Genomic DNA, 24,724 nt, shown 5'->3' on the forward strand with positions numbered 1-24,724 from the left:
TCCTCTGCAAAGAAGTTTCAATAGGATCTGAAGCGATACTCTTTGCAAATAATACACTAGTCTGTCATAGGGTTAATATTAACATCTCTCTATTCAAACATGCTGAAAACTGAATAGAACAGTTAACATATAACAGTCACACATCCTTTGCTGAGTACAAGATCGCATCTCTAACATGAACTGAAGATATCCTCACCATTTCAGATCGTCATCTCTCATTCAGTCAAACATTTCATTCTCTTAAATACATTGCTCTTCCCCTCTTTCTGGGGCTTTCAGGGGTGCTGAGCGAACACATTCTCTCCATAAAGGCATTGTTATGATACGGTTCTTTCTTCAACAGGAATCTTGCCGTGTGTTTCCAATACGTTGCCAGAGGTGAATTTGCACAGTTTGGTAGGATTTGGGGGCAAGGCAGCCTTACATCTGGATTGAAAAGATTTAATTTTGAAACATTTATTTGGGCATGATTCTGCACTTTATTGCAGAGAGACCGCCTCTTGATGAAATCAATGTGAGCAATTAATTAATTGTGATCACACTTCAGAAATTATTGAATCAGAGCTTTATCTAGTAGCCATTCTTTTATATCACAGGTATGTTCACGAGGCTTATGGGCAGAGGCAAGCTCACTTTGCTCATGTCCTGAGCTGGCGGGATGTAAACAGCGTTGACAGAAATGTCACACGACTGTAGGGATGCGAAGCTGAGCCCCACCTAATACACCTCTTCTTTCAGAGGGTTTATTTGGCGCGGGCTTGGGGCCGTACCCACCGCCGACAGCTCAGCTCACGCACGGTGAGATTGTGCCCAGCCACAACATACTGTAGGAACACGTCAGGGTGGGACCACTCACGGTGATCGCGCCTTCCTGCTACAACAAAAGCTCTGTGTCTTTGAAGAAGGGAGTCTGAACGAGGCATGCTCCATCCTGGGGCATAAAGCATAGTTTGCCCTCAAATGTATATTTATTGAAAACACACAGCAAAGATTACAGCCATAGAAAGTTCTGTAAACAAGACAATTTCATCAACTTTATCTAAAAAAAGCCATCCAAAAACAAAACCGCAAAAGAAACCCAAAATAAGACTTGCTGAATGAAGACTGTGAATAGTAAATTTTTTTTACTGCCTTAACAAAAAAAATGACATACACCTTCAGCATTTCTTTTCCAAATTTACTTGACAGAGGTTAAAATATTGCTTTATTCTGACTCAACATACAACAGCACTGCTTGATCGATTGTGCTATTTTGGGAAGTCTTGAGACTTGTGAACCGAAACTCTGGGGCACATTAATAAATTTAACAATTAATTTGCTGCAAAGGAATATTTTAATACATTCTGTATATATTGTAATTTTTTTTAATCAATCTTCTGACATTAACCAGGGAAGGCTATTTAGCGATCGTTTATTATAGTTCATTTTCATTTTCCCCACGAATACGCAGATATTTTGATGCTAATAAAGACAGTAATGTGTGTGTCACTGAACCCAATTCATTGCATTATTGGCATATTGTGTTACAATTTATGGGGGGAAGAGGGACTCAAAAGAAAGCAAACGCAAAAAATGCTTATAATGTGACTGGGATACGGCAACCAGGAAATGACATTTCTTCTCTAAGGCCTTGATCCCCTGCAGGGAGCAATTTGGTGGAAACCATCTGCTTTTATATAGCCCCATTAGAATCAGATCTGTGCATGCTTGTGGGTCTGCCCATACTCAACCATCTGCAGGGCTGACGCTTTGAAGTTCACAAGCCTAAGCCACGATTAATTAAAGTGACTGGAGAACTGAAAGCGGGAACAAATCAGGGCAGCGTGGACACTTATCAGCTGGATTTTTATCATATTGGATCTCCCTGACTCTTCTCTGAACAGCCCATAATAAAAAATAAGTTAAAAAAAAAAAATACACACACGCTCAGAAGTCCTCCTTGAGAGCTTACAAATGCCTTCAAAGTATAGCAGTTTAGAAATGTTGAGGGGTTGGCAACGAACAATGGAGTTTATGTTCCCACTCAAAAAAAACGCAAACCAAAAACCAAAACCAAACCTGCCATAATACACGCTTTTGCACTTCCTCTTGTTCTTCCTCACTCTCTGCCAAGGCAGCTCTTACAGGCAAAGCTCAGAAGAAGGAGCAACCGCGGGCTCCTGACCACTGCATCTCTACAGACCCCAATCCCCCTCTACACTTGGCCAAACCCAAAGCTCCTAAATGTTTCCATTGACTTTCCTGGCCTGACTGATGCGTTAAAGTAAGGTCGAGAGTTAAGCATCTGGCTCAGTTTAGGGATTTATTGTCATTCCACAGTAGGTACGAGACCACAGGAGCAGGCGCCTGCGTGCCTGTTTCCACGGTATGAACCTGGAACCAAGAGGAGAGTGGGAGAGGGGCCCAGGTCTATGCTGGGGTGACAGGACTTGCTCCTCAGGGTCTGAATCCCCGGCCAGCAGCTCACTGCAGCGGTGCCCTGAAACCAGAAATGAATCTAAGAATGGTCTTGGCGTTTACTGAAAAAAAGATGCATAGCCTAAGCCTTCGGACAGCCGAACGGGACCATGGTACAATGCTCTGGAACTGAAACTGTATGAGTAATCCTGCCTAGAAAGCACCTGATGTACGCTTCATCCCTCCTGGAACTTTTCCCTTAAAAAAATATTTTGTTAAAAAACACTATGATATGAGGGCGATTGACTATTTGGTTTCTTCTAAGTAGATGCTCTTAAATTAATGCATATAAATAATTTGTATTTAATCTCCTCCCTTCCTGTTTAGCAAAGCATTGAATGCACAGATCTCGTTTCCCCTCCCACAACCCCCACACAAAGTCACTTGGTTAATACCGAGTCTCTTTGCGTCTCGCTTTTTAAGACAAATTGTGCCTCTCGCTCTGACTTGGCCATGGGGCTCATGGGCAGGAAGGCCGTGTTTTCGCTTGCGCTGCTCTCTGCTTCTCCGCTGGCCAGTTCATAGTCCTCCGACCTCCTCGCGTCCGTCAGAATCCGAATCTGCTCCTGCACAGTTTCTAGCAATATTTTCACTTCGTGTTGTTCTGCTATAAGACAATTACTGACTGGGGAACTCACATTGACAAGTTCGGCTGAATAGGAGTTTTTGCACCATTTGATGCCTGTTACTTCAGAAACATTTTGCATCTGCATGCAGGCTTCGTCCAAGCCCACAGACGGGATGATGGGAACGGAGTTGGCCCTTGAAGATGAATAGCCGACCAAGTCCTTCTGATCCACATTATTAAAATAAGGGGTTGTCTCTCTTGAAGGCAGTTGCATATTTATTGAAGTATTCTGAGGAGTTTTTAAACCACTGGGTGAATACCTGGAAAGAGTAAAAAGAAGTTTTTGTTGTACATCAAGCGGGCAGATGCAACCGGCAGCGGGAACACTGTACGAAATTCAGTGAACCGTGCTGAAAATATACATGTCATTTTTCTCTCACGCTAGGAGCACCTGGTAATAGTGTGGCCCTGGGGAAAACAACAGACTCTGGAGACCTGGTTTTGATTCTCAGATCTGCTGGTGGCAAAGCACAGCTTTTCTCTCGGCCTCATTTAGCCCACCAGTGTATGAGGATAGCGACAGTTCCTTTTAAAAAGCTTTCAGGAGTTATACTGTATTATAGTTAATTTTGTTTGAAATTAAATTTGAAATTCCATTCGTACGTTCCCAGCTGGGGAAATAGATTGATGCTTTCTTCAACGTCAGAACTCTCAATGTCAAATGGGTATTTTAGGAAAACACTTTAAAAAGGTTGGCCTGATTTGTTTTCTTAGAACTCATCTGGAAGTAGAGCCAGTGCAGTTGGCTCAAGTGTTTTAAAAAAAAAATAATCCTTTATCCTCCATTAATACTCATCATAGGATGATTTTATGTATTGTGAGGCAACTTTGGTGAATTTTTATTAATATTTTCATTTTGTTTCAAAGTCAAATTCATTATGCTTATCAGCAAGTGTTTTCGCTTACAGGAAATACTTATAAAACAGAAATGGAAAGTATATTGAATATAAAATAAAGGAAACAATGACCAAAAAAAAAAAGATGTTTCCCATCTGAGAAGCAGTTTTACAAGAAGTCTGGTCCTCTAAGAGTTACAATATCTACTAGTCATGATTGCCAAGGACCACAGACATCACCTCGGTACCAGAACCCGTTTTAGTTTTAGTTATAATCAGCTTTGTGGTCATATCGCTATTTAATAAGGCAAGCTAATGGTGAGGTCTAATGTGTTTTGTCCATGGACAAGGAAAGCAACCTTTAGATCTGGTGTGGAAGCTGGTGCTTTGAGCTCTGACTTGAATGGTATTTTTCTGAAAGCTCCATCCTCCTGGCGAGCTGTCAGGCAGGCGAGAGAGGAGGAGATATCTGTAGGCTCGTTTCCAGCAGAGCGCCTCTGACTTGTAATTAACTTGTCTGTGGCGGCACGGTGCTCGTACAACTGCTTGACACATTAACCTGTACCCGAGCACGCGTGCAGCTCTGCGCAGCCCCTGTACAAAAAGTCTCAAAGCATCCCCAAAAGACCACGAAAGGCAGCTGGGAGCTCTGCGATAAGGAGGAGGTGTTGTGATCTTTGCTGCTGTCTGATGGAAAGAGATACTGCTTTGGGAAGTGGGACCCAGGGGAATAATATAGCAAGCGGCTTTTTTGGATAGGTGATAGAACTTCTTGTACATGCTGTACAGCTGCATTTATGTTTTATGTCTGAGCCAGCTGAGACTCAGCTTTTGGTTAATTACATTTGCACTACGCTTCGACACACTTGTAGCCACTTACGGAGGGCCTTTTTAGAACAGTTTTCAAGACTCAGTATGAATGAAATACTGATCAGAGATATTATTCCCGAGGGAGGACAATTAAAAAAAAATAAATGAAAACAAAACAGTGCAGACCTTTGGGTTGTGCCCATTCTTGTTTCCTTTGCTTATTATATAATTGTTCAAACGACTATAGCTGGAGAGATCGCATCAGTTGCATTATTCCCTTTTTTGGTAATTCAGGCCCTAAATATATTCTGGGCTGCACCCTGAAAACAAAGGGAGTGAATGTTTTTAATGAATTTCACATGCAATGGATGTATTATATGGATGATATATATGCAAAACCAAGAAAAGACTGAATTAAGATGGGTTTGGTGAGAAAACAGTAACATTTGCCAATTCCATAATAGAGATTCAATTATTCTTGGTATTTTGAAAACAAATTGGCAGCAACAATAACATGTAATGCAACGCCTGGCACATTTCCATAATATTTTTTGAAGTACAGATAGACACACCGCTTTCATGCCAGAATTACATGTTTCTGCCCTGACCTCACAGGGCTTTCAGAGGAGGACTGGGGAGGAATTAAAGCACATACACTGTGTGCAATAGGCAAAGCATTAAGCTAGTAGGGCTATTACATCTGAACCATGTGAGACCCAGCTTTTGGTTAATTACAAACTGATCCATGCGTCTACTTGTGGCACCAGGCTGCTGCTGTTTCCAATTGACTGAGACTTAGACCAATAACTGCAGAATCTTAATTACATTTTCCTATAATTAACTTTCCTAGAACCATAGTTCCTCCTAAGAAAGATATCTGGTTTTTTATCTGAAAAATTATTTCATTTGAATAAATTAAGTCATGTGTGCGTATTTCAAAGTGCAACCCTCTCTCCACCCTCTTCCTAAAACCAAGCAAAAAAAGAAACTCAAACACCTATAAATATGCAACAGTAATTAGATTATACAGTGCTTGAGAGTAAATTAAAGAATGAAACTGAAAGAAGCATAATAATTTTCTGCCCCCTTAGAACAGATATTAAAGAGAGACAAAAGGGATCGGAACTTGAAGTACCAAATGGTTTTTACCTGGCACAGTAGCAATAGCTTGGCTATAAGCCCTGCCGCTATAGGTGCTCAGTAGCCTTCAGTCAGAGCCTGACATCAAGGTCCATTGAGATAAACGGGAGTCATTCAGTGGCATTGCCAGGCTCTGCCCTGTAAGCACATATACCTACACCTACACACCCTGTTTTCTACCTGTAGATATGAAACATTGGGTCGTATCTATATGCACATTTATATCCGCATATATACACATTCACAGGCTATAAGGCACTCCTAGCCCTTCACACCGCGTCACGCGAACAGCTGTCGCGTGCGATCAAACTGCCGTCCGCTTAAACTGCACGTCGGCTCCTGACACCCTCTGGGACTCGAATCGGTCTCTGAGGTGTGACTGGCATGGTGGCGGTTTGTGTTCCTTCAGCCTCTCACTTCAAGCAGGTTCTTCTACTCCTTCAAGTAGCAAAATCATTAAATAACGGATACTAGCTGGATTTGACTCGAACTCTGCGAACACTAGATCCTGTTGCAAATAATGAGACCTGGTGTTTCTCGAAGGCAGTTTCTTCTCAATGTGGGATGGGAAGAGGAGCACTTTTACAGGACTAGACAAAAGCTAATCAGGTAAATTAGCCTCTTTTCTATCAAATTTAAACATACAAAACCTGACTAAACTTCAGCCAGAGCTGCTGATGGATGAACTTCAGAAGGCCCACAGAACTGGGGAGATAAACTACTTCTTTGATTTGTGCATCCCTGTGGGGAAAGATGGAGGTGAAACGGGAGAAGAAAGGAAGGAGCATAACTTCTGCAGGGAACAAGGGCTGGAAATCTAATGAGAATATCAACATTATGAAACTAGCAGATATTTAGATTGTAAAATGTCATCTGATTTTGGGGAAACCTCTTCCTAAGTTAGAAGAATTCCACATAAAGTAGAATTAGGGGGTTTTTTTGTTCAGAGATAAGATGCATACTTATATTTTGAAGAGATTACTTCATCGCTGCCATACAAAATAACTTGCAAAAAGTTTTGTTACACTCTTAAAAAACTTAACTTTCACAAAAACTATCATCATTAAAACGTTGTAATAAAACAAGATCAAATAATTGCTTTTGTTTCCATGCTTAACATGGACATTTAAAAAATTCATTTCCATGGGTACCAGTTGAAGACTTTTGGTATCATATTTGTGATATACACAAACTGCCGTGACTCCCTGTCACACCACCACCTGCTGATGCACTCAGAGAGTCCTTCAGAGAACGGTCCCATCGTTAGAGTCGGTATTAGGAAGGTCTAATTCTACAGATATCCCTAGCGCAGAAAATATGGATGAAGTGCTTTAGTGGGTTGAGGCCACAAGGCGTCACAGTCTGGTCCCAATGTCAGCCTTTTTCAGAAGTGCAAATTTAAAATATAGGCCAGCACAAGGTGACGCTTGTAATATCACCCGCTGATTTCCTAGAAAAGAGTAAATACAACTACCCAACAAGACAGCTTTGCTGGTTTCAACCTCACTGCTCAACCTAGGAAGAGGATGCAGAGCTCTCCAGAGCCCATGTGGCAAGATACTGCCGCTGAAGAGGGATGGCTGTTAGCCTGCCCTTTTCAGGAAGGGTTGCATTCGCAGTCGCTTGTCCTTACAATTGGAAAATTGCCCTTACAATTTTCGCAAGAAGTCTTACACACGTTATCGTGCAAATGAACAAGCATATATTTACTCAAATGAACAATCATATATCTACTGCAAGAAGTAAAAAGTTTTCCCTTAGAAGCAGCAAACAGTAACAATGAAAGAAGCGTGCAACAAATTTCTACTTTTTAAAAGAAGTCACCAGACACCCAAACCTTTTGCCGCTTTGCTTTCTCCCTTCCTAGGTAAGCCCTCTTCTTGGTCTGCCTTGCCAAGTTACCGTGGCCAACTTTGTTAGGTAGATTCAGCTACAAAACATTCAGTGAGCCCAGTCCCCTCTCGCAGAGTACCCCAGACCGGGCAATCCTGCTGCAGGCTGGGAAGCGTGGCGAGGGAGGCACGGGGGGAACGTGAGCCTGCACGCGTGCCCACCTGTCCAGCCACACACGCGTGTAGCAACCCTTACTCTCCGTCAGCGCTTGTGGCTGTCGTTTCCCTGGACAGAGGGTCAGAATGGATGGTGATAATAGCTCCTTTCTTCCCTGAGGAAAATTAAACACGTAGGTGGCCTCAGTTCTGAACCCCATAAAGCCAGTTCCGACACCAAAACGTACAGCTGCCTTCTCGTGCTGTAACTGTTCGCTTCGCTGCCCTTAGCTGTGACGTACACGTGTCCAAATGAAACTGGTGTTGTTTTATTCTATTCCAGATATTGCTCCTAGTTTCAAACCTAATGTGCTCGTAGTGATTCTGGAGAGCCTTTGGAAATCTATAGGGATATGTAAATATTATGCAAAATATCTCAGCAATTGCAAAAGACTTCAAAGGCAGCTGTAGGTGCTCAGGAGCACTTCTGAAATTCAGACCTTATGTACAGCTGGAGCTCACATTCAATATTCTAATAAGCTGAGTTAACAAGGAAAAATATTGGATTCTCTGTGCATTTTCAAAGACAAACCCATGTGAAGTGATCGGTCATCAGTCTACAGCAAACATACTTCGCAATGTACATAGATTTGTTTAAAATCATGACAAGCTGAACTTCTGAATTATTTTATCTTAGTTGCCCAGTGCTGATGGAAGAAAAAAATTCTATGCAAAAATTACTGGAAGTGCACATCACGGCACCGCTAGAAAAAGCATCATTATGTTACCACATAAAGAGTAACGTTGACGATCACTTGCAGTCCGTTCTGACCACTCCTCCTACCGCCTTTGAAAGGCTTAAAAAGAGCAGCCAGCCAAACAAAAACTTATTTCCTTCAAAGAGCCAGTAGGCTGAAAACATTCTTCTGCTTTCAGGACTATAAACGCGGATCCACAGCACACTACACAAAGCTGGAAGGACTGTAATGGCAAAGCATATTAACCACGTAACGGCAGCCACTCACACACCGGCTCGCTGCAGTTGTGTTATTACTCACCCGTGACAAGGTACTGTGTCCTGGTCTGTGATCCTTGACTCTTCTAGCTGTTGGTATGCTGGTCCTGTAATTCCATTGAACCTACCCCGAGGTAAGGGAGGAGTCCTCCGAAAGGCATTTCTATGTAGCATCCCACTTTTTTGTCCGGGGCTGCAGCATGAAGAGAGACTTCTAGGAACAACACCAAAAGTACAGTAAAGATTATCACAGCAAAAGCGTCAACTTCTGCAAAGTAAATATTCAGGATTAATAACACATGAATTACTCTTTTTATAAACTTTGTGGTGGTGGTCTATGATGTCAGTAGACATGATGGAAATATAGTACTATAATCCACAGTTAGAGGCTGTTTACGCCGTATTTAATACACCACCTCTCTTCTAGGAATGAAAATAATTGTCTGGTATATTAAAAGCTTTCTTGTGCTTGATGAAGGATGCTTCTTTTTTCCCATGCTGTGTACCATAACCCTGCGATACAGAGTCGACTCCTCAGACAGCATAAATAAACAGCACAGCTCCATCGCACCTACAGCTGAGCCCAAAATCAGATCTTAGATTTAGAGCCTATTGTATCATCTATCAGCCTACGGGGTCCTGCTTCCTGATACAACAACATTAAATTGGGAAAAAATATTAAGTGAAGAATATAAGTGAAGCTTATGACCTGCAGCTTGAAGAAATCATCTATGACACAAGTTTTTTCCACGTTGAACAAGATTTCTCTTCTATATTGCTTTACTCTTCTTTTATATACTTTGATTTTCTTCTTTATACATAGATAAATCGTGTGTTGTTTCTTTATGTGATATAATAGAAACTTGAATATGATAAAAACAAGTAATAGTTTTCTACTTATTTTAGAAAATTGCTTTTCTAAACAACATTTTTATACTGTTTCAGAAGAAGAATGGAGTTTTCCCATTTTGTGCAGAAATGAAGAGGTGTCTAGAATCTATAGTTCTGGTATATTAACCATAAATTCAGCTGTTGCTAATGGAGAAATAAGGGAACACAGAATTAAGGCAAGACACAACCTATTTCTACTGTTAACAGGTCACAGCACTGCATGGTGTGACTGGCTATTCATTTTCCAGCTACTCCTATTTCTCTTGGCATAACCTGGGTCTCAGAAATGCATATGTATTACCTAATATACTGTTACATCCCTAATGATGTTTTAATAAAAGTTTTGTAGATGCATTTTAAGAATCATTATTTATTGGTTAAATGCACAGTTTCAACTTCTGATACAATCCAGCTATGGAAAAGACTTTTCATAAGTTTGCTTCTCTTTTCCCATTATAATGTGACTTACAAGCATCCTGCATTTTATAGCTACTGGGAACTTTCTTTATTGTTAGGGCCACATCTACTCCCAAAGTAATCCATGCTTGGACCAAGTATGTTGGCGAGATTCTCTTGGAGCGGACGCTTCCATTAAAACCGACCTTTTCTCCCCAAAGTCAAAACATAAGAAATTCAACAGTCTCTGTCCTACTGCTCAGGCTAGCAGAGTTCCATCACGGTCTCTGCGCTGTTCTCTTCCACACTTTCACTTTCCTGGTGCTTTTTAATCGAAAAGATCAATAACTCATAGCAATAGCACTCCCTCAGGGATTTCTGAAGCGTCCTTAAATAGATCTTTTCCTTAGCTAATAGGGAGGCTGTGAAAAAACTTTTTTAAAAACCTGAAGTACTGGCCTTTCAATTCTGAGGGCTGAGTTCAAGTTGTGAGTTACGGTTCATATTCTGTAAAATAACACTACCAATCACAAAACAATTGACAATTTCTGCTCAGGAGAGCCTGAGATTATTACAGCAGGGGATCTTAAAAGATGCAGCTGAATGAATAATTTGTGATGGATAATGAATTTCAGGGTTTTTTACTGATTGCAGTATATTCATCAATGCACTAGAAAAGTCAACAAACTCATTACCTTAACAGACTTTAGACTGATTGCAAATATTTGAAACTAGACAGGCGTTGTTTAATTGTGGTTGGTTTGATGCCCTTGCCCACCTTCCTTGTTGGACGGGAGCACATGGTCTCCCATCTAAAAACGTGCACATGCAAATTCTCAAAAGCCCTGCGTTTGTAATAGATGTAATTGCAACACGCAGCTGTACCTGCAGTGGCTGGTACAAACCGCAGCAAAGACGCGTGTGAGTGCCCTATCTGCGCTTCAGCTTGCCCTGAAACGCTTGGTGCTACACCTAGCGCTGGGCGCTGCGGGCTGCTGAAGGTGTGCGGGCTGGTTAGCCTGAAGGGGTCCGGCACACGCCAGCGTGCGACCGCAGCAGCTCCAGCACGACGGAGCTTAAGCAACCGATTTGTTGCTAATGGGAGGTTCTTGTGCTTTCAACGTTTCTGACAGTAAAAATGGAGGGGAAAATGGACAAAAATAATTTGTGGGCATTGGACAAGACAAATTCACTCAGAAGGACCAGGAAATATCTACAAACAGTGCAGCTGCAAGCTGCAGGGTAACACGCATTTCTTGAAGGACCAAAAATAAGATAATTTTTGTTAAAAGTGCTATGAAAAAGTAACTCCAGCATAATAAAGTTTTTCCTTTTTCACAAAACTGCTATGAACGTTAGTATACTTTTCCTCAAAAATGTTAATACAGTCCCTCTCAGGCTTCTGCTCTATTACTCACGTGCAGCGTTCCTCTCCCTGAGGCAAACAATGCCTTTCAGATTTCCTCAGGCAATTTATCCTCCTTTAGCCACCATTACGGTTTCCTCCTCCCTGTACTCCAGTCTAACTGGGTGAAAGAAACCAGCCCATGTAACTGAGCTGTTCAATACACAGACCAATAAGGAAAGCTGTAGCAGGTATGTCTTTACAACCTATTAATGAGTTACTACAGAATAACAAAAATCAGAATATGCTTGAACCGGTTCACAGGTATTGCATAAACTAGGGACAGATACAGAGACTGATGAATTTATGGTTTGAAAGAAGTAGTTCAACCATCTCTAAAGTTAGTTAAGAACTTGGGATTCATTGTAGCAAATTGTTTTGTGTGAAATTTTTCTTTAGGTCGAACAACCGAGTGAAAACAAAGTCTGTCTCGGGAGGGGCAGTAATTCTCTTCTCAAGGCGCACACACAACTCCCAGGTGCAGTTAACCACGCTCATGAAGAGGATAAGACTTGCAGTGAACTTACAGTAACTCTGGGAATTCTCCTGTGCTACTTTTTAGTTAATTACTAAACAAAATTGATTATACATCACATTATGAACACATTCAGAAGTAACTTTGTCAACAGGAACATGCAAAAAAATTAACAAGAGGATGACAATGAAAGCGTTAAAACTTTACACGGGACCCCAATCCTTCCCTTCTTGTTTAATAAGCACAATGGAGCTACAGAAATAGTGCTTATAACCATGGTTCTGTACTTATTCTTTTCCCTTTTTTTCATAATTGTAATTCATGAAAAGAAAGATGCAAAGTTGAAAGTTGAGGGAGGAAGGAAAATCTAAAATTAATTGTAAATACTCTGGCTCCGTACCTGCAAAACCTATACAGGGAGGCATATCGCATTACATCCTGTATTACCTACTGATCACGAGATGCAGACATTAGTGTTGAAGGCATGGTTTTTGTCCTTGCAAGAAAGAAACAGTAAATACACACCTCAATGACAGAGCTAGCTCCCAGATAGACAGTGTCTTCTGATGTTCCCTAGGAGCCACATTCTTAGGCTAGGTTAGACAAGCTACTGCTAACCTTTGTACAGATCGACTACTCAGACTTTCAACCACTTTTCGGTTTTAATAAAAAGGACCTGTTATACCTGAGAACATAAGCATCTCAGTAAATACCATGCAACAATAATAACGTTGTACCACAAAGCCCTTTTGTCAGGCTGTTTACAAGGACGAGATGACACACAATGAGCGCGTCTCTGTTGGAGCCTGTGTTACAGATGGCTCCCCAAAGGGAGGAAGTTAACATAATGTTTGGGACTTCAACAAAGCTGTATGTGATTAAAATAATCCTAAAATTGTAAAGAGATTATTATGCCAAAAAGCTGTGGCATAAGAGAACTGAACATAAGAGTTTTACCCTTTTTTCTCTATAGCGTCCTGTATCCCAAGCATTTAAGCATCACTTTTCCTGTGTCTTTGCAAAGTAATCATGTACTGCCTCAGTACATGATCACTATTTAGGAAAACATCTCATCCACAATGGCACGATGACCTGTGTTTCCTAGCTCGTGTTTATGAACCGTTACAGCTGGTCAGGTTCTCAGCCCAGGTGATGGAGCGGGACTGTGGCCTGATGTTTGCAAAACTCTCTTCCCCTTTTGCATAAGCAGGAGAAGCTTTCCGGCAGCCAGCCCATACCTACAAACCTGCTCTTGATTTCTGTAATGGGAGCATTTTCGCTTCCATGATGTATTCACGTATTCAGGAATAGCATGTGCCAGGGCTGATGCGAAACTTTACAACTCTGCATAAATCCTTCAACACTACCTATATCATCTGGTCACCATCCCGGTTCCACCAGACAGATACATACAATAGGGAAAGGGAACAGAGCATTCAAAGGTACCTCAGTGGCACTGAGTTTAATCATCTGTCATAACTTCACCATATACGCCCTGTAGTGCATGGACCAACCTCCATCCTAAAACTACCATGATAACCAGGCTACTACTGCAGATAATTGTTCTATATTGAAAACTTCGAGGCTTCTTTTCAGTTTAGAATTATTTTTGATGAGTATACATCTGTCATATGTGCCACCATACTTCATTTGAACTAGGTCTTTTACTTCTCGTTATGCTTTCTCTGATGTATTTATAGGCAGCAGTCATATACTCTTTTCAGTCTTCTGAATTGAAGGCTGGAATGAGACAGACTCTAACATTTCCTGTGGAACACAGATTATTCATTCCTCATGTTAGCTCACGAATGCAATTGGAGTTCGTAGTAATCAGGAGGCCATTTTAACCAGGTGAGATAACAGTGGTGTATTCTCCTTCTATATTCAAATGAAGTGACAACAGTGTCTCATGAAGCGGTTTTAATGTTTCTGACTTTCTGATGGAAATGCCTTGATTAATACTCCCTCTCGCCCCATTTATCTTTTGCACAGCTGCATCACTTTGTGACTTGGCTATTCTTTGACCAAGTAGCATATACTGAACCTTTTCTCCCTCATTTGTTTCTTGAATTTCGTTATTAGTTCCCAAATGCCTGACCTTAGCACTTAGTACTGCTGAGCTTCAATCCACCTCTGTTATGCCACTCTTCAAAGTTATTCAATTAATATTTGATATTTAGATCTTTATCTGCACCGATCTTTTAACCATTTTTTTCAGTATATTCCAACTTTTTGCACCAAAGTCATGCACAAAGCATTAAACAAAATTTGTCCCCAGTGCTGGCTATTTCTCTGAGAGCCCCATTAGTGCTCCACTGGTGAATGTCTTCAGCCCAGCACTTACCTTCCCAACGTAAGTCCTTACTATGCCCCTTTTCACCAACTCTGTGTATCTGCATTTTAGTTTTTCTGCCTCTCTACTTTCTCCCATTAAAGGCATTAGACACATGTGACAACAAATCACAAACTGACTGAGGCTGTGCAAAGATCTAGCTCACCTACACCAAATACAGAGAAAGTCATCAGTGTAGTGTTGCAGGAACTGCTGCTGGTAAACCTCATGATAATTTTTAGCCTTTTTTATATCTACCCAAAGAATCTGCTTCCCTGCATTTGTCCTAAAGCCTTGATTAGTCTAATTCAATGTAATAGGTCTTCAGTTCCTTTGACAAATTTTTCCTCATCTTAAAGGTTTGACATTTGCCATTCCATCATCACATCGCACAGCTCCCATTTTGATAGATTTTGCTACCAGACTTGACAATTCATGAGCCAATTCTCCTTCCAGACTTCTTTGATCAAGATTAACCAGACCATCTTGACTTGAGGGCTTTGATTTCTGCATTTCACTTCCACTTTGACAATAGTAATGTCTATTTTCATATATTTAATTCTATTTCCAATTCTACCTTTATCCTCAATCATCCAAACTGAAAAATGAAATATATTCATTCAGGATTGCCCTAACTGCTTTACGTATTGTCTCTGTCCTACCATCAGCTTTGCTTCTTCCTCCGTAGTTCTCCTCTTTATACAGCAAGAACAATTGATTGGTTTCAGTATTACCAGTAATTCTTAACTCTCAATGATTCCTGGAAATGTTCACTTCAAGCATGATTTCTTGCCCTCTGTAATACAGTTCGTTTCTTCCCCTACACCCCGTTCTTTTTAGGCATCCTTTTTAGTAAATGTCTCCAGAAAACAATGTTCTTTCCTTGGGAAAATATTGGATTCCTTATACTTTCTTGCTTTCAGGCTTCCTCTGCCCTTACATTCTTAGTTGCTTTGATTTATCAGTACTTGTTCTTTGAAATTCAACAGCCTTATTTACAGAATAACTTTAATTTACTCTTTAATTTAAACTGAATCTATTATATTGGAACATAAAGAGCAAAATGCTTACTAAATAAAAAATATTGTTTTTACTCTGGTTCTCATGGTGTTAAAAGTTAATTAAAATGCAAACACAAATTATTTTAAATTTCAGAGTAAGTTTATCCTATTTCGGCATTTTTGTATGACAATGCAACTGCTCTAGGCTGAAAGCCTCTGCATTTGGCTTTCGTCATGGTGCTCTCTCGAATGAATCCCTCTAAAATCAATGATGACTGAATCAATGAATGAAAGTCAGGATGACTAATTACCAAAAAAACTGCCATTGAAAGGGGTCACAACTCAACCCCCTAATTAATGAAATTCTAATTTGTTTCTATCTGTTAGAAATTCAGACAGTCCAGGTTTTCTTCCTACTAAAATCAACAGAGGATCCAAGATGAATTTTTGAGCGCATTGTATACTTTTTAAGAAGTTTACTGGTCAAACACATTAGTTACTTCCCAGTTCTGATGGCACCAAGTTGTTTTACATATGCAAGCAGACGATGTAAAGTTCTTCTACTGTAATAACAGCACCTAATAGAGGTGAAATATTTTAGGGGTAAGATTCAGTGGAGATTCAAATTTTCAAGCCAATCTCTGCAGTAATTCTTTGCATGCAGCTGAGGTTGGCATAGACAGAAAATTGCTATTACCTAGTAATCTGAGTGAAATAACTAGGTGATGTCTGTCAGTCAATTTTCAACAACCCCAAGTGATTCCCCAACTTGATAATCTTACTGCCAGGCCAAAACTGTATTGGTTTTAGGAACTGGAAACAGGCAGTTCCTGATTCGAAGAAATAACTACCCATTATTAGCGCCCTTGAAAACACCAGCAGAGAAAACAGGTCTGGATGTGGAAGAAAATACTTCCATAGTGAGGAGAAACACAACAATAATATTTAACAGCAGCATAAAAATGAGAACCTGCAGAGCTGCTGTAATTTTTCCAGGCTCATGCCAGGTTTGGAACGGAATGAAGGGATGTTTAGGACAAAATGTATCCCAGGAAAAAAAGGTTTCCTCATTTGGCCACATTTGACCATTTGGCCACATTGAACATTATTTAGAAACTAAAGAAACCGAGTAAATTAGGAAGCTGTCACACGGTGCATAAATTAAGGACAGCCTTAGAAGTATTAAATATTCAAGTCTGTTGCATGTTTTATAAAGCAAAGGCCTTGTAAAATAAATCTTAAGTTATAAAACTACAAAAAGAATTCCACATCTTAAAACTTAATTCTGAAGCAAAGACTCTTAAGACAGTCTGGTGCTTGGCATCTGCAAATAAGATGACTGTTGGGTTGTTTGGTTTTTTTGGTTTTTTTTTTTTTTTTTTGTGGGGGGGGAGTGGTGGGTGGTGGTTTGGTTTTTTGTTGTTGTTGGTTTTTTTTCTTTTTTCCCGGGAAAGAGATTTTGTGTGCAAAAGTGTTAAAATGAGCAATCTGGGATTCTGCGTTAGTTCACTGTAAATTCAGTGTGGCTTATTCTGCAATTTCCCTGTGGAAAACAGGGAGTCCAGAGAGCCATTCAGCTTTTCCTTTAAGTGACGTTCATGAACAGAAGAAATATTTTAATTCCTTAATTTATTTCCACATTTTTAAGCTTAGGTAACGTCATGGCACAGCACCTAAACCATTTCAAACTTGGATATTGCAATCATGTTATTAAAGGTAAGGGAATGCCACTGTTTTTTCTGAACCTCACCTTCTGACTAAATGGAGATAAAATTCCCCCCAGAACCTCAGTGGAAAGCATTCTAGGCAACAGTTCTGTAGTACAGCTATGTTCAGTAAAATTCTTAAGCAGATTTTGAATATCTCTGTGTAATAAGGAAAAAGCCCTAATAAATGGACCTGACACGACAGTTGGCGTTATTTTTTCATGCCAAATTAAAGGCTGAGGTAAGGTAAAAGTAGTTAGGGCCCAAATATCCCTTCCTGGCTCATAGGTTGCACCTTTGTAGGTTAAGCAAATCATTCATTCGAAAGAGAAGGAACACGTAGCTGACTGGGGACTGCAATGAAAGGGCACCAAATGCTGCAGAAGCTAGGTCATAACCTCACGCAGTCCCAGACTTCTTTTTTAGTAATTTTTAAAAATTATCCTTTTAATAAACAAGCCTTCCCCTCCAGATTGCCTAGCTAAAAAAAATCTGAACTCTTTTTTCTCAGCGTGCTCTGGACCAGACATTACCAGTGCCATTCCACCAACACTATTTGCTTACACCAGACACCAGTTTGGTTTCTAGTCCCATAATGAAGCATCTGCACTCTTTTTCATCCAGAAAGACTATAAGCAGAATTCTAATCCAAATGCCATCCAGCGATGGGTGACTTCCCTCTTTTTTTTCCTCTTGGAAACAACCATCCAAACTTTTTAAAGACGAGTTTTCAAAGGCCAACATGTGTTCATAAATAAGTTGTTATTCGTTTCAAGTATTATTTGTTTAAAGAAACAGTGAGAAAGGCTGGAAGTTTGCAACCATGTCTTTCTGCAGCAAATGAGTCATTAACTCCATGAACATCAATAAGGAAAGTCTTGTTTTGAATAGTTTCTCAGACTACAGGATTTTTTCATTCACTGGTCTGTGTCTACAGCTTGGATGGTGTCTTTAAGCGCTGCCTCTAGGACTTCTACAAAGCACAGATAAAGTCGGTGAGCATTGTTATTGCCTTTTATGTCTGCAGCTAAGATGCTTGGACATCTGCTCAATGAGTCGGCTGAGGCTCCGTTGGTAGCACATCATTCAGCATCTCCCCTGGGCACAGCGCACAGTAACCCTGCACACGTATCACTAGTTCAACGACGTCCCTCGGCAGCCCGCCGAGCCCCCCACCACACAGATGTTTGCTTACCTGTGTTGCTTGATGGGCTGGGTTCCTCTGTCAGGAGACAAGGCCTCTGGGAAAGACTGAGGGCCTGAAAAACTAGACTCCATAACTTTGTCCAGGATAGGCCGAGGATGCCTGTCTGTTTTTGAATACTGTGGCACAGAGAATAAAATTAATTAATACACAAAAGGCAAAGTACGCTGTTGAAGCTATTCAATCAGAATTCATATCGGAGTGGGGTAAGAAGTGCTCTGATGCTTTTTTAAATTGAAATTAGGCATCGCAAGTAATACATTCATTCACTTATGTTTACGCAGCGGAAAGCACCGGTACTCACGATCCCCGTTACCTTCCCCGCATCAAAGTGCTGATGTCTGCATTAGGAGCAAAATTACTGACTGCTCTGCCCACAATGATCGGGAACAGCGATCCCTTTGAATAAAAGCCTGGTTTCATGGCTGTCATGCAGAGACTGAGATCATGAAACACATCTCAGAGGACAGTCAGCACCTTCTTGGGTCCTTTGGGGATTTTGGTCAAACACTGCTTTTATCAGCATGTGTAACTACAAAAACGGCACCGAAACAGCATCTGTATCATCAGATAAGTACGGAAGATATTTGAATCGTATCTACAGAGCCAGATATCCCTTCTGAACAAGTCTGAAACTTTTGACCTGGGAGTATCTGTGCTAGTAAGAACAGTGTAAACATAATTCTTCTTGTGACTGTTGTAGGCGTAGGGCAGCCCCTGTGAGACACAAACGTCTGTAAAGCAGGCACCGGACACGAACAAGAACAGATTTTCTTCTGGAAATTCAGCAAAAATTGTGTCTCTAATCCTGAATGAAGCCAGAAATTCAAAGTATAAAAAAAGGTGCATTTTGGCTCAGAAGAAGACTCAATGTTGTTAGTGGTTGCTGGGCGATATCTCCGAGTTACGAGAGGTTAACCCACACTTCCACTCAGGTATGAAAAATACGGCACTCTGCAGATTTTTACATTGCATTACAATGACCTGCACTAAAACTAATTGGTCTATTTTTCTTTAATCCATTTCTTCCTGTATTGAATTTGTATTTTTAGTGTTCGATACCTAGATATCCATGTTATCTTTACAATAAACTGGTATTGCAGAAACTGTTACATGATTAAATGTTTTAGAACGAAAATATAAATTGAAATAATAACAATAATATAAAAAAAATCACAGTGCCAAAAAAATGCCATACAATAGCATAAATATTCGTGGAGAAGACAGTAAGATTTCTTCTAAAGTACAGTTCCTTTCATAAGTATTTTGTTCTCTAAGAAGAGACCAATAACTCCTTAAAAATACAGAATTTTTTTCCGATTCTCACTTATTCTTACCTACATTCCCCCAGACTTCAGCAAAATCAAAAGGGAACGTCATACAAGATTGAGGTCTCTTAAAAATGGGTTATATGCAATTTTAGTCCGTCTACTCAGGCTTCTTATGACTGATTTCTATAAATAAAATAACAGATCTTCAAATTCTTCTCCAATGCTTTTCTCCCTCTTTCTGTTGTGTGAAATACCCACATAAACAGGGCCAAAATCACTCCTTACGTGCTTCGGCAAAGCTACGAGAGTGACAATACGCAAATGTTGCTGCATGCATGGAGTAAACACAACTGAAACAATAAGAAGAAACATATTCCACTTTTATTTCTTTCAGTCACCGCAATCTTAGTTGTCACTTGTAAATGTTGTAGATAAAATATTCAGACAGAAGTATGATTTTTAAGGTACTCACGCCTGTGAAGGTTTTAAACTTTAATAGTTACCCTGCCAGCTGCAGAAATGAAACTATCTTTGATTTCTGACCTGAATAAATCAATTTGAGCTATGTAAAGTATGGGTTGTTAGTGCCAGGAAGTTATTTCTGTCCTTTTTTGTGCTTGTCATGATACTAAATTGAAGGCCTGAATGGCTTATAAGACCCTGAGCATGAAGCGAATCATGAAAGGTAATTAGAGATAATCATAGGATCATTAAATGTCCTTTGGCCACATCCATGGTTAAGGTGGACGTGGGCTGGAGCGATGGTATACAAAGCCTTTCCTCGCCACAGCTGAGGAAAACCAGAACCCCTAGAAGCTGCTCTGATGCTGACTAGCAAACTATACTGAAGGCTCAGCACTCAGCACCACCCAGGCACAGCTTGCAAAGGATATTTTTTCCCCCAACGGAACATTTCTTTTATGCCATTTTCAGACACACCGCGTACCAATTAGCACAGCAGCCATAACATTAATTGCAATGAAAATGTGAATCATAATTTAAATTGAGGGTGTGAATATACAGAGAATTTGAACAATGTAATTGAACTTATTTGGATGTATCACATTATTCATTCATTTTAATATGTTCAAACGCAGTTGGGTTTATTCTCCTTTAGCTTAAGCATTAGTGCCGCATCTCTTCTCTGAGATCATCTCTGGAGAAAAATATCTTCAGATTTCTGTGAGGAGTTTACAGCAGTATCAGTTGGTGCCCCAGAAGTACAATGTAAGTTCAATCCTCATCTGTATCCCAGCAGAATCCATCCCGCTGCTTCCGCAGCCCAGTCCTCACCTGCGCTGAGCTCTGCAGAGCCCTTCTGACTTGTGAGCTGCTGAATACTCAGCCGTGATAGAGAATAAGCTGTGAAACGCTTTTGAAGGACTGTTACAGAAGGTTGAAAGCATCACTGAAAGCTTAGCTGCATTATTTGGTTTTTTAAGGGTTTATTGTCTTCTTGCTTAATTATTTGTGCTTGTTTGAGCAATGACTGAGAAATGTTGATGCATATGGCTAAATAAATTAAAGAATAATGATAGCATATAAAAAGAAACCATTTTGCAAATTTTCAATTTTTCACGGTTTCATGGAGAAAATCATCTGTTATATACCATTACTCAACTCTTTGCCAATAAAATTCCACTCACCGCTAGTTAATGCTAAGTGAGTCTGCGATGGCAGCCTCGGCCAGGAGACAGGAAATCAGCCTCTGCCACTGACCTACTGTACGATCGTGAGCGCGTAATTCCCCTGCTCCATGCCTTGTATTCTTTATTCTAAAATGCAGGATCCATGGATAACAAATGCCACTCAGGCGCCACAGACAGCTTGACACTGTTGCCCTAGTGTTACGCAAAACAAAACACAACACCCATCCCTCTCCCCACTTTTCTTAGCTCTTCCTCCTCTATGATTTTCCCAATATGGTAATAAAAAAGTCCAGAAACGCATGTGGCATTGGAAGAGAGGCAATGTGGGGATCCCATTTCAAAAAGTACTGAGAAGGCAGAGGGATCGGCTTTAAATTACATTCAGAGAGGGTGTCTCAAGGAGTTGAAGAGCCAGTGATGTTCCTGGATGGGCTGACCTTGCACAGAAGTCCGTCAGGCGGTGTATTTAACGTCCCTACAGCTGTTCCCATACACTCTATACGTTTTGTTGCCAACCCTTGCTCTAGACAGAGGCCAGTAAATTCAAGTTTGTCTATTCTGGCAGTTCTTCCTAAGTAGTCATGCGATACAGAAATGGGAAATTCGCTCTTAATCTTGGCTGATAAATCACATTGTAACTCAGGCAAAAGTACACACTAATCTTTTAAAAGATTTAAGTGTATCTGTTGCTCATCATATATTAATTACATTTCTATCACAGGGTCTAAAAAGAATTTGTTTCCTACTACTATCAACCAAAGGCAACAAGACACAGAAAAAGCACTGTTCCCCCTCGTTATAAGAATATCAGAAACCTAGAGCAAGTGATTGCAAGCTATTAGAAACAAGTGTAGTGAGAAGTGAAACCACACACTACAGCATGAAAAGCATGTTAACCACCTCATGGGGAAAGTGATGGGGAATTAATAGATCCACTTAGGACCATGGGAGAGGGTATTAAAATCCACAAGGGTGAAAAAGGCCGCTTTAAATAACCATGACAACGCTCAGAATCACTGAAGGAATGGCAAGGCTGCAGCTGCTTTTCTTTTCTTTTTTTGGTTTGGTTTTTTTTTTTTGCATGACATATTTGTCAAGTTATGAGAATTTAAAAAAACCCTATAGTCAAGGTGGAAAAAGGAGCTCGTAATCAGGAGCACGATTAAGACTCATGAAGACGGCTGAACTACAGAAAAACAGGAGGGCCCCAGCGCGTCCTCCCGCCCTTGCACGGCGTATGAGGGGGCACAGAGCACCTGCCCTTCTAAGAGGGGCAGCTGAGAGTGGCAATTTACTGCCTTTTGCCCACGAGGACATCGGGCCGTTTGCTGCAGTCCTGTGGAACACAGTTGTTAAATATCCCTTGATGAAATAGGTATGAAATATCTCTACTGCAATCTCTTTAGGAGGGGGTAGGTAATACTAGGAAATCCTAAGATTCATGCATTAAGTGAAATAATTCTGATTCTCCTGTGTACCTCAAAGATCCTGCATTAAAACTGCCACATCCATCTCTTCCTGACTGAAGAATTGCAGCAAGGTTACCAGTGCATTAGTATCCAAATCCAAGACGCTAGAAATCCTCGCAAGAAATTAAGTGTGTTGCTGCCAGAGTATTTGGGAAAAGCCGTGGGCTTGAAGGAGATTCAGGAGAAATACTAGGAGCTGTGTTCAAACAGTTATTTATGAATCCTGCTTACAGTATACAGAATTTTTCATCTGATTTGTATCCCTAACAAAATAATGGAATCGATACTGAGAGAACTACACTCGGCACAGGTGAACACAATTACCAGCTCTGAGCAGGAGGAGTTCAGAGAGACTCCAGCTGTCCTGACAAAATCTAACTGGTGTGGGGTTTCTTTTTTCACTTTACAGAATCACAACGGAGCAGAGGAAGGAAGTGGGGGAGATGTAATGCATTTGAGTGTGGGAAAGAAAAGCATATGATACTTCAAAATATTGTCAATGCAAACAAAAAGCTTTATTCCCTGCAATGTAGCATCTGTGTTTTGACTTAGATGCCTAACTCTCCCTGTGTTCTTCCTCAACCTCGGGGCTCGCCAAGGGAGGAGCTGGGATGTAGCGGTTCCTCCTCGCTTGTGTGCACCCTGCTGATCAGAGAGGGCAAAGCCCCAAACGGAGTTCTAAAAAGCCTACATTTTTCAGTTTGTAACCACAGTGATGAAATCAGCCAACCAGGGATGTTGCTATATTATAGGAACATGGAGTGTACGAATCAGTGTATCTGTTGATCTGTATTTTAGTCCCTAGGTAATCATTTATGTGAGCAGAACAACAGACAGCGTGCTTCTGTCAGAAAAGGATGACAAAACACGGTTTCGTGTAGCGGACTGAGAAAACTGGCCAAGACTGCCAAGCTTAAGAGCTAAGAAGGTAAAAGGTAAGTCCGGCAGGGGGAGATCGCGACCACTGACTCCCAGATAACACCACCTACTCAAAAGAGAACAATGGAAAAGGACAACTGAGTCTGCGCAGTGATTTACATATGAAGCGAGGAACTTTGTACCAATCACCAAAGAGAATAATATTGAATATATATGGATAAAAATGAATATGTATATTTTTGATCTATAAATCCCATGAGAAGAGTGTGTAAGGTATGCACACTTGGAGGAGTGATCCCCCGTGCACCCAGCGCTGCAATAAAGGATGCCTGCTCTTTAATACTAAATTGGTGTTAAAGAGTTGTTTCTGATTTTACCGCGTTTTTTGGTAACAAGTTGGCCAGCTCCATTTTTTTCCTGAATAACCTGTTGCTTAACTTGAACGCCCACATCTGCAAGTGCGACCCTACCATGTGGACGTTTTAGTGAACTTGGGTGAACGTCCAACACTTCGAATCCATTTCTTAAACACTGCCCATTGAAATCAGCATTGCTGCGAGGTAACCCGTAGTCTAGGATGCAGCAGGAGAACTCTGATACAAAAAGGAGAATGTTTTAAAAGCAAACATTCAGAGCTTTTAACCTTGTATATGGTTCTCATAACCACGCTATAAAGAAGCTTTAATAGGCATAGAGGTGGGATATCATGGGGACTGGGGTCTGAAGTCCTTTTCTTTTCCTTCTGCAGTAATGCAAAAAACTGCAACTATAATGAGTTAGGCTAGAAAAAAAAGCAAAATTAATTTTAATATTTGTTTCAAAAATGAAATGTGTGGTTTTCCTGTTAACAGCAATTTTCATACGTGCACATGGCTTCTTTCATTTATAAAAAGAGTCAAGACTGGCTTTGAAATTAAGTAACAAAAAAATATTTTTTTTCCTAAAGTCCAGTCAAAGGTAAAAAGGGGGAAAGGAATGATGAGGAGAAAAAGTACTTCACTGAGATTGGTCAAGCTCTTTATAGCCCCAAACCACTTGAAATGGTACCTGCTAAACCCTGGGTCTTGGGAAGTAAGTGAGACCTCTTTCTAGAGCAACACAGCATTTGGAAAGATCCATGCCTTCTTTACTAAATGTACCAACCTCCGAGTCAAAATGTGACGGGCCTTTCA

The 24,724-nt window shown here is 40.6% G+C and overlaps 1 protein-coding gene across 3 annotated transcripts in view; it reads right to left on the reverse strand.

Annotated features, from left to right (window-relative positions):
• Window positions 1–949: 949 nt before the first annotated feature.
• The window catches only part of NRG3 (neuregulin 3), a 417,497-nt gene continuing 393,722 nt past the window's right edge, over window positions 950–24,724 (reverse strand). For all 3 annotated transcript variants that reach the window (XM_064464850.1, XM_064464849.1, XM_064464847.1), the window contains 3 exons: window positions 18,276–18,403; window positions 8,918–9,088; window positions 950–3,345 (listed from right to left, as the gene is read on the reverse strand). In XM_064464850.1, the coding sequence (XP_064320920.1) occupies window positions 2,838–3,345; window positions 8,918–9,088; window positions 18,276–18,403 (807 nt within the window). In that variant the 3' untranslated portion in view covers window positions 950–2,837. The remainder of the gene's footprint in view (window positions 3,346–8,917; window positions 9,089–18,275; window positions 18,404–24,724) is intronic.

Source organism: Phalacrocorax carbo, chromosome 13 (genome assembly GCF_963921805.1).
Source record: "Phalacrocorax carbo chromosome 13, bPhaCar2.1, whole genome shotgun sequence".
Taxonomy (NCBI): domain Eukaryota; kingdom Metazoa; phylum Chordata; class Aves; order Suliformes; family Phalacrocoracidae; genus Phalacrocorax; species Phalacrocorax carbo.